The sequence below is a fragment of the Salvia hispanica genome, chromosome 3, assembly GCF_023119035.1.
Source record: "Salvia hispanica cultivar TCC Black 2014 chromosome 3, UniMelb_Shisp_WGS_1.0, whole genome shotgun sequence".
Taxonomy (NCBI): Eukaryota; Viridiplantae; Streptophyta; class Magnoliopsida; order Lamiales; family Lamiaceae; genus Salvia; species Salvia hispanica.
The window spans coordinates 16,938,880-16,952,474 of record NC_062967.1 but is presented as its reverse complement, the minus strand read 5'-3'; the positions used below and the strand labels follow the sequence as shown (position 1 = coordinate 16,952,474).

The following is a 13,595-nucleotide window of genomic DNA, read 5'->3' as shown; positions in this document are numbered from 1 at the left end:
TCAAGCGAAGATTCATCGTGTCCATAATAAATTACACACCAATGAAAATGATCCTAACAATTTATTACTACATGCCACATTCCTAACCTCTTCAAATCATAACCATAAATTAAATTCTCTCTCAAAATTACCAACTCCATTCACAAATCGACTCCATCATGGCAATTCCCTCTCCCCTCATGTTCAAAATAATCATCACCGCCACCCTCCTCCTCTCCTCCGCCGTCGCTGAGGCGGCCGACGACAGCGCCTCCCCCGCTTCCGAGCATGTTTTATACAAGCACCAAAACAAAGCCGATGATCAAGTAACCAATGAATTTGGGTCGGAGAAACGTAGAGTTCCCTCGGGATCCAATCCTCTCCATAATAAATGATGTCGTTTTGATCAGCGGATCCATTGTAAAATTTTCGACTTAATAAGGTGTTGTTATTTTCTCTTTTCCTATTCTATCACCGTCTCCTGTTGGTTAAATTGCAATTCACGATGTTTTGATGAGGAAGAGGAATCAATTGATCAATTCGTGCCAAGTTAAGTCTAGAAGCCAAGTTTATAGATTTACACAATCAATGTATCAATTGGACATTTTTTAGCTTCAAGCAATAATGCCTATCTTAATATACATTTGATTTTGATGTTATGATGAATATTTTAGCTAGAGATCAAATATTTATGTAATTTGTAGTAGGATTTAAATTGAGCGCGTTTACATATGCAACATTTCTTGACTTCACCGTTAACTTCTTTGTTTGAAATAATACTAGTAGTATTAGTTATTCAGAATGATAAATATAATATTTGAATGTTTAATTAAAAATATTAGTATCTCTTTAATGTATGAAAGTCAACAAGAGATATTTTTGTTGATATAATTAAATATTGCAGTGTAGAAATGTGTATATAAGTGTTTGGCTAAAGTAAGTAATTAATACCTAACTCTAAGCATAGCATGAAACTAAATTTTCAACGCTCATATATAGAGATGAATTTGTCATTAAATGTGTATTTACAAGTTTAACAAAAAAAGTCACCTCGTTTGAAGTTGAAATTTTTGTCACATGTTATATTTATAATATTCGTGAAGGATTATGATTCCTTTTGAAAATTTTTGGAAGTAATATTATTATTTTTGCAACTTGGTTCAAATTAAGTTGCATGTGCCGTAGAGTGTAGTTAATTTTTTTTTTATACGCTGGTATCATTATATTTATAATTGTCGATAAATCATTCAAAGGAAAATCATGATACTAGTGGTAATTATCAATAAAGGAATAATGCGATGGTGCTTTCATCAAATTATACATTCCAAACATTCTCAAAAAATAATCCATCCCAAACAGATCGCAAATGTAATACAGTACTATAATTCTTAATAGCATCTCTCATTTTATGCGATCCTATTTAAAATAGCCATTATTTAATACAACCACCAATCACTATCATTTATGCACCTATCATTCTCTCTCCACACATACAAGATTTGTTAGCTGCCATATTAGCTGAAAATAATTTTATTCAATGTGTTTAGCTATGTAATTAGATACAATCTGATATGGACATAATTAGTATAAACCGAAATCATTAGAAAAATTGAACTTCCTCTCTTTCTATAATAAAAGGTTTCCTTTTAAATGTTTAGGGGTGTGAATTAGTGGTATAAGACTCTCTTCAGTCTTCACTTTCAACCAAATGGCGAGGGATCGATTCTTATATCTCATGATCTCACCATTTAGGTGCCTGCAATTTTTGTAAAAAAATAAAAAAAATACTCCTTACACTACAACAGACTTAATCGATAAAGAATACTCCTTAATTAACTCCTTCAATGAAAAAAAAAATACTACTTAACTCCTTCAATGAAATAACATAAATACTTTCTCCGTTCCCTCATAGTTGAGTCATTTTTTCATTTCGAGAAATTCCCTCATAGTTGAGTCATTTCCATATATGGTAACTTTTTTTTCTTACTTTATTCTCTCTACTTTATTCATTTTTTTACTTTATTCTCTCTCTTACTTTTTTTTTATCTATTTACTTACCACACTCAACATCTTTTTTCTTAAACTCCATGCCGAAAAGTTTTACCTCAATTATGAGGATACTGAGGGAGTATATGTTTTGCAATATAGAAAAATGATTACTCCCTACATGCCTTATTTGAGCCATGAGCATCATGCTCATTTGTTTAAAAATATCAATAATTAATATATTAAAAATCAAACCAAATGTATAAAAAAAAAACTCAATTTGCTAATTGATTGGCCTTCCTCCACATGATAAAAGTAAAGATCATAAAATACCTCCTTATATCAAAATTATAAGTATTTATTTTACAAATATCCTCACACTTGCACTTGGGAAAATAACAAAACTAACCTATATATTACACTAACCATATTTTACTAACATATATGATACACTTACCTTATTTTTTCTAAACAATGTATTCAAAACTACTCCATATAACAATCACAAACTCCAATTCGGTAGAGAAACGATTTCATGACTAGCATATCGCGAGTTCATATCTCAATACTACTACCTTCCGGGTACCGTACAAACGCGACAAATACAACAAACAAACAAAAATATAAAGAGAAGAAGACATTCAAGATTTGGCACCCAATGTTCTTGAAAGCTCCTTAAAGAGAGGACTTTCTTTCAAATTTCCTTCCTCTTCCAAATGCCATTTCTTTGATACTTCCTCAGCCTAAAATCAACCAAATTTAGCAAGAAATAGACAAAAAAAGCCACAATAATTTAGATTCCTTCCTTTCTATATGTTCTAACCGACTACCTACCCAATTCCTTAGAGGCGCCAACCGCTCTTTCAACGTCTCGAATCTCGGTTGAATTAAATCCTTTCCTCTATCCCTAATGTCATTCATCTGTAAACAATGAAACATAATTAAGTACTATCTAATGTTTATAAAGAAACGTGAAACAGAATGGATGTCGATAGTCGCCTTCAAACTTGTAAATGCATAGAAAGACAATAGAAAGAAACAACAGTTATCGGAATGCAGTCCAAAATGTAAACCTATATCAATTCAAGGGAGTTGTTGGAGTGTCGTGACCTCCATTTCCAGCACGGACTGCTTCTAAGAATTGTGTCTCTCAAAGACAGCATAAATCAAATAGAGTGGATATCTAATCATGTCAATCAAGAATCGAGACCGTTCTTAAGTATTTATTGCAGAACCCCTAAGTTTTCAAATGAACTTCCCTGATCACTCTTAATCAATACGGTATATGAAAGCCAAAATTATCAAGATCAATGTTTTCGTTATATTCTACCATCTCTGATATTTATACTTACGTTGTGCACCTGGAGCCTTGATGCTGCCAGCCCAAAGATCAAGGCAGCACCACCAAAGACAATAGCCGTTGCAACAGCAAATGCAGACCCAACTGCAAACAAAGAGAGCCTAAAGATATGTATCAGCTCGTTCCAATTCAAGAAACCACAGGATTAAATATGCTCATGGGCGTCTGAATATCCTAAAAACGACACTATGGCCACAATAATAGCTCTAATGCCTCACGAGACTGACAATCGGTAACGAACAAACAATAAACCAGAGCATACTTTGAGTTAGCCCTGCTGCAGCAGCCTTCAACTTCTCCGGGTTGATAGGGGCATACTTGTCTTGCCGCAAATCATTTGCAGTCGAGGCTACAACAGCGCCCTCCGAATTGGGAATCTGCCACCTGAGTATCACCAGATATTAGTCCATCAACATTGCAAGAAAAGATGCCAAAAATGATAGTAAGAGCCAATAATGTATTACAAAACATAATGATTTGATCATCACTGTGTAAAACACAACAAAATTCCATTCAATGATGTGATCAGAGCAAAAAACTAACCACCTGAATTAATCTCTATTCATTGTTCTCAGATATTAAGAACATGTACAAACTTCACAAAATATATTCCCAAAATCTCATCTTTTTCAACCAAAAAAGGAACAATAGCCTGCTAATTAGTGAAATTCAACCAAACACTAAATTCATACACCAAAATTACCAAATTAACAGTCGACCAACGATAATCATCAATTACTTGATCAAAAACCCCAAAAACATAAACCAATTTACAATAGAAGGGAAAAAGAGAAGACCTTTTAGGTCCAAATGTGACCTGCGGCAGAGAAACGTAACCCCTGAGGGGATTCAGAGCATCGGCCGACACCGACACGCCGCCGCTTTTCGGGTCGGGCTTCAGGGCCCATTTGGAGGCCGTGGATAAAGAAGAGCCCGAATTGGCCGAGTCGGAGCTGAAAATCTTGGAAGGGAGATTGTGCCGCAAAACCTCGGGCAGAACATCGGCCGGCGATGAAGAATCGGCAATCGGTGTGATGAGGTTGGTAGCAGCGGAATTCCTCTGCTTCTCGCGGAGTTTAGTGACAGCTTGCTTGGATTCTTGCAGGAAATAGGAGCCCTCTTTGCCGGCTAATCGGCCTGCGAGAAAACTCATTCCTTCTCTACTTGTGTAGTTTTGCCGCGGAGTCAAGAAATGCTTGGTGAACAAGCACTCCGAACACCATAAAATTACTCGTTCTAGATACCAATAGTACGCTTAAATAATGACACAACATTCTAGAAGAACTTGTCTTGTGATATAGTACGAGAGAAATTAGTATATTTATTAACGGGAGTGAAAACTTTTTCAACGAAAGAAATATCATTTCTTTTGTGGATAAAATAAAAAATTAAGAGAGAAATTAGTATATTTATTAACGGGAGTGAAAACTTTTTCAACGAAAGAAATATCATTTCTTTTGTGGATAAAATAAAAAATTAAGTGTAACATCTAATATGGAGTACTATGTTAGACCATATTGACATGTATTGGGAAGCTTATTCTTTAAATTCAGGAGAAGTGAGCAACACATATGGCTTATGTGTCTCTCATTTCCATATATGGTCGCTTCCACGGTCGATTTCATGTCGCCCGGCCATTGCCTTGGGACTGAAGGGATTTTCGGAAGCATGGTTGATCAGTCTCTAATGCTCGATCGTCGGTGGATAGGGTTGCGGTGGGTTTCACAAATGGAGGGACCAGCAGCCACAGTAAATCATGTTGAACCACCTACAACAAAAGGGAATTGGGGATATGTAGTAAGTGAACAGTGGCGGATCCAGAACTTTTGATTTGGGAGTGCGATAAATTTTTACATGAAGTAATACCGTTACTCAGAAATCATCTTTTACATTATTTTGGAAAAGTTTTGATGAAAACGTAAACAATATTGGTCATCATTTAGATTAGTTTAACATTCTATTTTATTTCTATAAACCTTACTAATATTTAATAGAAAAATTCTCATTTTCATATAATAATTATTAAATATAAAAAAAAATTAACAATTGTTACATAGAAGTATATAATTATAAAATACTAGTGAAAATATTTCCAATGGTTACAGTTCTAGACACCAATTTGTTTTAACAAAATAAGAAATTTAATTTGGTGTCCAAATAGAATCGAACACATTATCTAATCAATGAGAAAGGAGTGCAATACCACTAGACCATTGTGACAATTGTGATATTAAATACTCTCAAATAGTACTAATAATTAGAGAATTTTGGGGTAACCACTGTCCCCCCTGCCCTTAATTGGCTCCGCTAGTGTAAGTGAAAGTCTTATACGTCTCTAATTAATGAGACGCAAAAGGCTCACTTCTTAGACCATCTCCAACCATACACAAAAAATGAATTTTGGTGTAGAAATCTTCTCCAACCAATACCATACACCAAACTCAAATCCATTTTTGGTGTTTTTTTGTGAAACAACACCATATTTGGTGTTACTGCAAAAGTTTTGTGAGATAAAATCTTAAAAATGGTGTAAATTTTAAATTTGGTATAAATGATTGGAGTAAAATTATTTTTTGGTGTAACATATACTTAAAAATGAGTTTGAGTTTATTGTAAATGATTGGAGATGGCATAAGGAATTTAAAAAATATGATTCCCAATTTGGGAAGCTTATTTTCATATCGTGTAAGAATTCGTTGCATATTGGCATAATAAAAATAAAAGTTAATCAAAGAAAGTCCATTTGTGATAATATTGAAAAGAAAAGGTCAAAGCTTTTGTCCAATTGAAATGAATGGAGATAAAAAAGACGTAGGCCTTGGTAAACAAGAAATCTAATTTCTTTGTTGTGCATTTAAAAATTTGAACCCATCTACTCCGGCACCTATATATTTCTATTCTTCAAAGTACAAATTTTTTCTTGATAAACTATTGCGTGTAGTTACATGAAGTCTCTAGTCAATATTTATGTCGCAGCCCAAGCCCACTCATCTTTATGTTGGCATTTATAGATTTTATTGGACTGACTAGCATATGTTGTGAAACTAGAGAGGCTTTTTTGCAATAATAAGAACTCTGGGAAGCTCAAGTATAAGAATTCACAGCACTTTGTGGATAAACCTCTCCCTTCCAGTTGAAGGGTTTAAGAAAAAGGGTGGGATCACCTTAAACGAAAAGGCTAAGGTAATTCTCCCCCATCATTTGGCCCTTGCGTTAATCTCATTTTCTGCTTGCTTAGGGCATGTTTGATAGTCTCATTTTCAGATTCTTCCTTTCTGCGGTTTTTTTCCTTTCAAATTGAATAGTAGTTGAGTAAATTGTATTGGTTAATTGTTTAATTTGAGTATAGAAATGGAAGAAATTCATGATTGGGGTTAAGGTGGTTGTTTTTCTCTAATTCTCGACTGATTCTGCGTAATTTTTGGTGTCAATTGAAGTTGATTTTAAGCCCTTTTAGGTTGTGGTTAAGTAAAAATTAAGAATGGGAAATGTTTCTTGTGCCAAAGTTGCTTTAAATTAGATTAAAACGCGATGTCTAATCCAGAAATTAATTTGATCTATGAATTACTTCGTTGTGGTAGAGGTCATATTGCCATAGAAATTGTAGTATACAGAAGAATGGATTTTCAGTGAAATGAAAAATACGTATATGTAAAATCAATTACTACTAGTTTGTGGAGACATAAAGTGGTGTAGATGATTGATTTGAGTGTTAATAATCACTATATGTTCTTTGACTGCCTACTTCTTATATTAGGAATGGTTTAGAAATCTCAACATAGGAGTCGATGAATGTGGAACCGAGTTTTTATGGGTGTTCAACGATAACGAGTCTATCTGAAAAAGGGAAGGATGCTTTTGGCTGTGAAAGATTGCAATACATGAATTTTGTAAAGCTTTAAGCTATATACTTATGGCGTATGTGATAGCGTACTTCCACCTTTGTTTAATCACTGTTTGTGCTTTGACTGAAAAAAATAAGTTCATATTTTTGCGGTTCAAGATACGGTTTTTGTGAAAGGGAACGATGTTTTTCCCCGTGAGAGATTACATTACATGAGTTCTTATATGATTACAGCTATACATTTATGTTGTAGGTGATAGGTACATCTTGCTTCTATCTTTGTTCAACCACTGTTTATGCTTTAGCACAAACAAAATTAGATTTTGTCTGTGATCAAGATAATGAGGCTATCTGAAAAGGGAACATGATTTTCCCCACAAAGGATTGCATTACGAGATTTCTTCTATGCGTTTAACCGCGCTTTATGCTTTAAACGAACAAAATAAACTTGATCGTTTATTCCTGTGTTTCTGTGCAGTTGCTGCATCCGACTGATCTTTTGCGTGCCTTTGGCTTAGCAAGTGTAAAATAATAGGATATGGCTAGTAGTATCACGGCTCCAATGCTAGCACTCTCTTCATCTTCTGCCAAAAAGCACAAAAGTTTCATTCCTAGCCCGAGGCAGTACCAGCCTATACGAGCAATGAAGGTGGAGAAGCCATTGGAGGAGCTCTACAACGTGAAGGTAGAGAGGAAGGTCTCAAAGGAGCGCCTGGCAGAGCTCGGTGTCTCGAGATGGTCTGTGTGGAAGACGGGCAAGTGCCAGCTCCCATGGGACTGGCAGGTCGATCAGCTCGTTTATATCGAGGAAGGGGAAGTGAGAGTGGTGCCAGACGGGAGCAAGCGATACATGAGCTTCGTTGCGGGCGACCTCGTTCGCTACCCGAAGTGGTTCGAAGCCGATCTCTTCTTCAATGATTTCTATCAAGAACGGTATAGCTTTAGAGCATATGGTGATGATTAGCCGATGTTGATGATCTTGATTCAGTGTTGTATGTCGTCTAGAAAAAAATGATTGGATTTTGAGTTATATTTATGAAGTATATGTTTATGTTTGTATTTTGTTTAGTGGCTTTTTAGCATTTTATTGTTCTGTATCTCTGGATTCTTCGTGCAAGTTTGAATGCTATTCATTTCCAAATAAATCATTAAGATATTAAATTTATATCAGAAGCAAAATCCAGTGAAGTCACAAAAAAAGAGGTTTACGTATAAAATGCGAGCACTAAAACTACAATACATCAGAAAACACAACTATAATCCACATTTCCAAAATGCCATTTTACCATATTAAGAAAACTAGGGTTAATGATAGATTTCAATCAACAATTTCAATGTTTTAAGGGGAATTGTACACGCACATAACAACAATGATGAGTAGTACTACTAACTACTTAGTCTGCACAAAGATACAATAAATAGATGATAATAATAATAATTAGGCTACCATAAATTAGAAATAAGCCTCAGACCATGTCTTGTAGTTTCCACTCTCTCTGCACTGTACAATTCCATGGTACAACAACAAATAGCGCGCTACTATGCAAGAAAACTCGTACATACTCATGCACGACTCATTCACCTCTTTCTTCGCTTCGCCTCCACCTAACAATTGATTACAGTCAAGGGGTTAGAGATGCTTACTTGAATAAGCATTTTGCGTCTCAAAACAGAAAGAAAATCATCCTTCGTCCTTGCTGTTATTGCACAGAGGAGTCGAAGTAAAAACTAAAAAGTGTTCCAAACTCGGCTCTTAACCCCACCTAAGTGCATTTGTTAAGAAGGATAATATTGTGTGTGCGTGTGTGTGTCTAATACACGAGTATAGTGTGATTCACCAGAAACCTTAAAAGTTAGATAAAGACCACTTCAGTTTCTCCTGTAAATATTTTCTCAAGAGACGTCATGTTTGTTACAGCCAAGGTCCATATTTCAGGGCAGGGGCATCTACTGCTACAAGTATGAACAAAGATGAGCTCAAAGAGAAGAAACGTTCTCACCTTTGTCTCAGCAGCCGGTGATACGGGAAATGAGTTCAAAGACCTTTTGGTATCGTCATCAGATGAACAATCAGAGCACAAGAACTGATCAAGCTTCTTTGCCTCTTCAATGGTCATGCCCATACAAGAAGGATGAAACCTTCAATAAGAAAGATGCATCAGAAACACATCCTCTAAAAGGGTGTAAGGAAATAACGTCCACATTCGATCAGTGAAATACAATTAATGTTAGAAAGCTGGCCCCAAAAAGAGGAAATGTCAAACATGAAATACATGTGTTTCTAAGCTTGCCCCAAAAAGAGGAAATGTCAAACATTAAATACGTGTGTTTCTAAGCTTGCCCCTAGAAGAGGAAATGTCAAACATTAAATATGTGTGTCATGAGCATTAGAAAGTACTTGTCAATTTGAGGGATTTTGGCTGTCTAGTCTCTATTCTCTAATACCATAAGTTAATCCAAACCAACCCGAATTTAGCACAAGACATTTATTTGGCTCTAACAGTAGAGAATACCAAACTGCATTGCATAAGTAAAGGCATATTGCTCATTGCTGTAAACTCAAATATATGTTTTATGAATGGTAAGAGGCATACCAATATACCAGAGAAACACATCAATTTACAGGTTCCAAGGGCCTGGGCTAAGGAGGACATCCGGATAATTTTTTTTATGGCAATCATCCTATTATTTTTTATTATCTCTTTATAAATGTAAAATTGGCTCAAAACCAGCTAGATCGATTTGTCAAATTGGTAAACATGATGAACCTCAAATTGACTGCATCATATGGAAGGTATGGATTTGCAACAAAGGGAGCAGTGGCGGATCCAGGGGCATGAGGGGGCGGTCGCCCCCTCCCTTGGCCGCTGGCGCAGTCACAAAGAAGAAGAAATGGAAAATAAAGGAGCTGCCAGAAATCTGTTACATTGAGATAGTTTCCTCAATTATTTGAGGTTTTCAAGAGGCTGTTCAGAGATTGAGTGGTGTAGGTGGTAGTGATGAAGTTTTTATCTTTCTTTTGTGTGTGGGTGTCGCTAATTAGGAAGACGAAGGAATGAGTAACTCCTTTTGACTTTCGGTATTAATTCTTTTTTAATTATTCTAAAATTTACTCTTTTTACCTTAGGTGTCGTAGCCATGTAGGTTTCTAGGGTGAGAGAGAAAAACAAAGTTGTCCTTTTTAATTTTCTCTTGTATGTTGATATGGCAGACACAATTGAAACTTTTAATTATACTCCATATATATTTTAACTTTATCTAACATAAATTCAAAAAATTAACACTTGGAACTAAAATTATTGCATTATAATACACATACAATTATATACTTATAAATCATGCTTATATTTTTCATAAATTAACTCATCAAAATTTCTTAAATAGACCAAATCTATTGATTTACTAAAATTCAAAAAATATAACTAATCGTTCAAGTAATGATCGAACTACATGATACCATAAACGGTGAAGCCCACTCATTTATGATTGTTGCTGAAAGAGTTGTCAAACACTACTATTAGAGTGTATATAACGGTAAAAAAGATGCTTAAAAAATTTGAAGGTTGTGTTAGCGATATAAGTAGATTTTTTCATTCCGCCCCCTCACTTACCGGTCCTGGATTCGCCACTGGGTGGGGGGGGGGGAGAGTTGAAAATTCCAAATTTTCTTAAATAAATGCCTAATTTCATATTGTAAAAAACATGGCTGAAGGATATATGACATACCAATCTTTACATCCTTCACATTGCACCATGAGATCATCTGGGTTATAAGGCATCTCACACTTGCAATATCTTGAAACAAAACCACCAAATAAATATGTAAGAATTAAAAAGAAAAGAAGAGGAAAAGTTAGCATTACTAAGATGCATCAACTAATCATCAAAGCTTTAATAACCGAGACTCACACAGCAACACGGTCGGGAGTGAAGCTTCCGGTAGCAGCCTTATACTCGAACCTGCAAAAGTAATCCTCCGTCCCCACATTCTCTAGCTTGGTGTAGTTCTTAAAGGTATGCACAATGCACTTTCCTTCAATGGTATGAGCACTCTGTACGTCATAGTGGTCCGACAAGAATAACTCCTTGGCACCGTGGAACTGCCTACGGCCTCCAATTGATTCCTCAGGGCGGTAGTACCACCTCACCCGCACTTTCATGTTATTCCTGTGGTCAGACTCAATCTTCTCGACTCTTGCCACATATGGTGGCTTGTCCGAGTCAGATGGTCTCATCATCACACAATCACCAGCTACATAAACACTCATATATATCAGTCGAGCTCAACCAAACCATACGAGCATATAAGCCATATAAATCCAACAATCAAAAACTCGACACAAAGTGGCCTAGGTGGATAGTAGAAACACCAAACTGTTCAAGCAAATTGAGCTCAAACAACACCAAAACATCCATTTCCATTTGAATTGAGCTCATTCGCCTATCCGGAAATAAGCTAAACCAACAGCATTAATTATTTTTAACTTGCTAGTAACTAAACAGAAATGGATTAAACAGAAATAGGTTCAAAAAGCTTTAAAAAAACAAAATTGCATCAGCAGTTAGGTAAACAAAATCATAAACTCCTTTCAAATTCTAATAAACACCAAACAAACATTACCTAATTCCAGGAACAAACAAATTAGCACCACAAATCCCGAGACATAAATATCAAAACAAACATCCCCAAAACCCTACATTCGATACCTCAGCATACAAGAAACGACAAAATCACGCTAATCAGCAACCAAATCGACGAATAAAAAATGCAAATAATAATAAGAAGAAGAAAGACGCAATCAAAGATGGAGAGAAAGGGGTGAAAATGGGAATACGTCTGACAACTTTGTTGGTGCCCTTTATAGTGTATGAATCGACGTCTTTTTTCCCCGGCTTCGTCTTGGCCATCGCGATCGAAGGAAGTGGAGCGGATATTGGGTTGAATTTAGAGGTGAGGAGAGAAACAGAAACCCTAATTGCTGGGTTGAAGAGAGAAATTCAGTGGCGTGGAGAAATTATGTCGGAAGACAGGGTTCAGCCCTGCCCGCGGGCAGCTTTGGCAAATGTCATTAATAGATCTTGTCAATTTAATTCCATCATTTATGGATATATGCTCTTTTACCACATCAGGCTAATTTTATTAAAATCATATTTACACTTAGTTTTGAGGAAAATAATACATGATTTTTATACGTAGATGATTAGATTTCGTCTATGGGATTCAGTGAAATGCTTAAAACAAATTAGGCATTAAAGTTTATGGACATAGAGCGAAAAAACATGAATTCATTGTTGTCGTGTGTTGTACAACTTATCTATGAAAAGCCAAAAAGCGAGGATCAAGTTGTGTATTTATGTTACAAATAATACAACAACTTTTTTACTTTTATCTGGATAAGATGCACAACACGACAACAATGAATTCAAGTTTTTCCGACTCTATGCGCACCATAAACTTTAATAGCATGATTTGTTTATTACTTTTAGTATGCATATGATATCAGTATGCATATCAATCGCAGTATTATTTTTTGCCAAAGAAATAGTATTATGACTTAATTATAGTGAGACGATTATAAAAAGAATATGACTCAACTATGATGCAGTTCCATCAATCGACGCCGACAATTACAAAAACATTAAAAATGTCAATTGTGTCGCAATGACGCGAAATTCGCAAGGTTCTCGCGAAATAGACTGGCGAGTCAAACTCATTGTTTTTACCATGGTGTACGATTAACTTCGGGCAACTAATATTATATAACGGGCGAAATCATCATTTTATTATTTTAAAGCTTTTTTTCTAAAATCCCTAATTTCGTTCATAAGATTTCCAAACTGCTTACGAATAGCATTTTGGTTGTTTTATAGTCAATTCTAACTATTATTAGAATATTTTGAATTCAGGAAACTAGGGTTCGTGTTTTTTTATTAATGTGTTCATTCTTATGGTACGTTTGCATTAAATTATAATGGGGCAGAGGGCGTATACAAGTGAATGACATAAAACAAAAAGAATTAACGCCTCGAAAATTCAAAGAAGATTATGTGTGTTTCTTGTTCTCAAAGAGTCCTATTTGATGGCTCTTTAGTCACTCTCAATTCTCAAGTCACAGCACTTCAAACAAAAGTTAGATGATACAATGATTAATCTTCATTTTCCATAAGTTACTCAAAATCTTAGCACCCAAGAAAGTTTGACAAAATCACAAATTCACCACTATATAATTTGCTTAGCCTAGCTATCTTATAGTATCAAACTAAACTCCTCATTTTTAATTTATAGTACTATCATTTTAGCTATGATGAACCAAAAACACTATTCATATAATTGGCTTTCTTCAATTCCCTTGTTGGGGTGCGTTTGGGAGTCTTTAATATGCCTATTTCTTGGTGCCGATGAAGAGGATATATCCACAGCTGCTA

The 13,595-nt window shown here is 35.3% G+C and overlaps 3 protein-coding genes across 3 annotated transcripts; 1 reads left to right on the top strand and 2 right to left on the bottom strand.

Annotated features, from left to right (window-relative positions):
• Nucleotides 1-2,459: 2,459 nt before the first annotated feature.
• On the bottom strand, nucleotides 2,460-4,570 carry LOC125211014. Its single transcript, XM_048110685.1, has 5 exons — nucleotides 4,123-4,570; nucleotides 3,588-3,709; nucleotides 3,318-3,409; nucleotides 2,800-2,886; nucleotides 2,460-2,708 (listed from the first exon to the last, which is right to left on the bottom strand). The coding sequence occupies exons 1-5, from the start codon at nucleotides 4,476-4,478 to the stop codon at nucleotides 2,607-2,609; spliced, it is 759 nt and encodes a 252-aa protein (XP_047966642.1). The 5' UTR covers nucleotides 4,479-4,570; the 3' UTR covers nucleotides 2,460-2,606.
• Nucleotides 4,571-6,353: 1,783 nt separating this feature from the next.
• Nucleotides 6,354-8,228, top strand: LOC125211589. Its single transcript, XM_048111453.1, has 2 exons — nucleotides 6,354-6,508; nucleotides 7,648-8,228. Exon 2 carries the CDS (start codon nucleotides 7,708-7,710, stop codon nucleotides 8,131-8,133), a length of 426 nt encoding a protein of 141 aa, XP_047967410.1. The 5' UTR covers nucleotides 6,354-6,508; nucleotides 7,648-7,707; the 3' UTR covers nucleotides 8,134-8,228.
• A 231-nt stretch (nucleotides 8,229-8,459) lies between these two features.
• Nucleotides 8,460-12,231, bottom strand: LOC125208939 (chromatin remodeling protein EBS-like). The gene is made up of 5 exons (XM_048108475.1): nucleotides 12,005-12,231; nucleotides 11,079-11,421; nucleotides 10,896-10,964; nucleotides 9,170-9,308; nucleotides 8,460-8,774 (listed from the first exon to the last, which is right to left on the bottom strand). Exons 1-5 carry the CDS (start codon nucleotides 12,075-12,077, stop codon nucleotides 8,748-8,750), a joined length of 651 nt encoding a protein of 216 aa, XP_047964432.1. The 5' UTR covers nucleotides 12,078-12,231; the 3' UTR covers nucleotides 8,460-8,747.
• Between the last annotated feature and the right edge of the window lie 1,364 nt (nucleotides 12,232-13,595).

Bases quoted from the DNA above. Each gene is read 5' to 3' on its own strand.
- LOC125208939 (XM_048108475.1), bottom strand. From the start codon at position 12,077: ATGGCCAAGACGAAGCCGGGGAAAAAAGACGTCGATTCATACACTATA. The intron at 11,422-12,004 runs GTATTCCCATTT...GTGTTTATGTAG, and splicing joins CACCAACAAAGTTGTCAGAC to CTGGTGATTGTGTGATGATG. The intron at 8,775-9,169 runs GTGAGAACGTTT...ATCAATTGTTAG, and splicing joins CACCGGCTGCTGAGACAAAG to GTGGAGGCGAAGCGAAGAAA.
- LOC125211589 (XM_048111453.1), top strand. From the start codon at position 7,708: ATGGCTAGTAGTATCACGGCTCCAATGCTAGCACTCTCTTCATCTTCT.
- LOC125211014 (XM_048110685.1), bottom strand. From the start codon at position 4,478: ATGAGTTTTCTCGCAGGCCGATTAGCCGGCAAAGAGGGCTCCTATTTC. The intron at 2,887-3,317 runs GTAAGTATAAAT...CATTGTTTACAG, and splicing joins CAAGGCTCCAGGTGCACAAC to ATGAATGACATTAGGGATAG. The intron at 2,709-2,799 runs GTAGGTAGTCGG...GGTTGATTTTAG, and splicing joins TGGCGCCTCTAAGGAATTGG to GCTGAGGAAGTATCAAAGAA.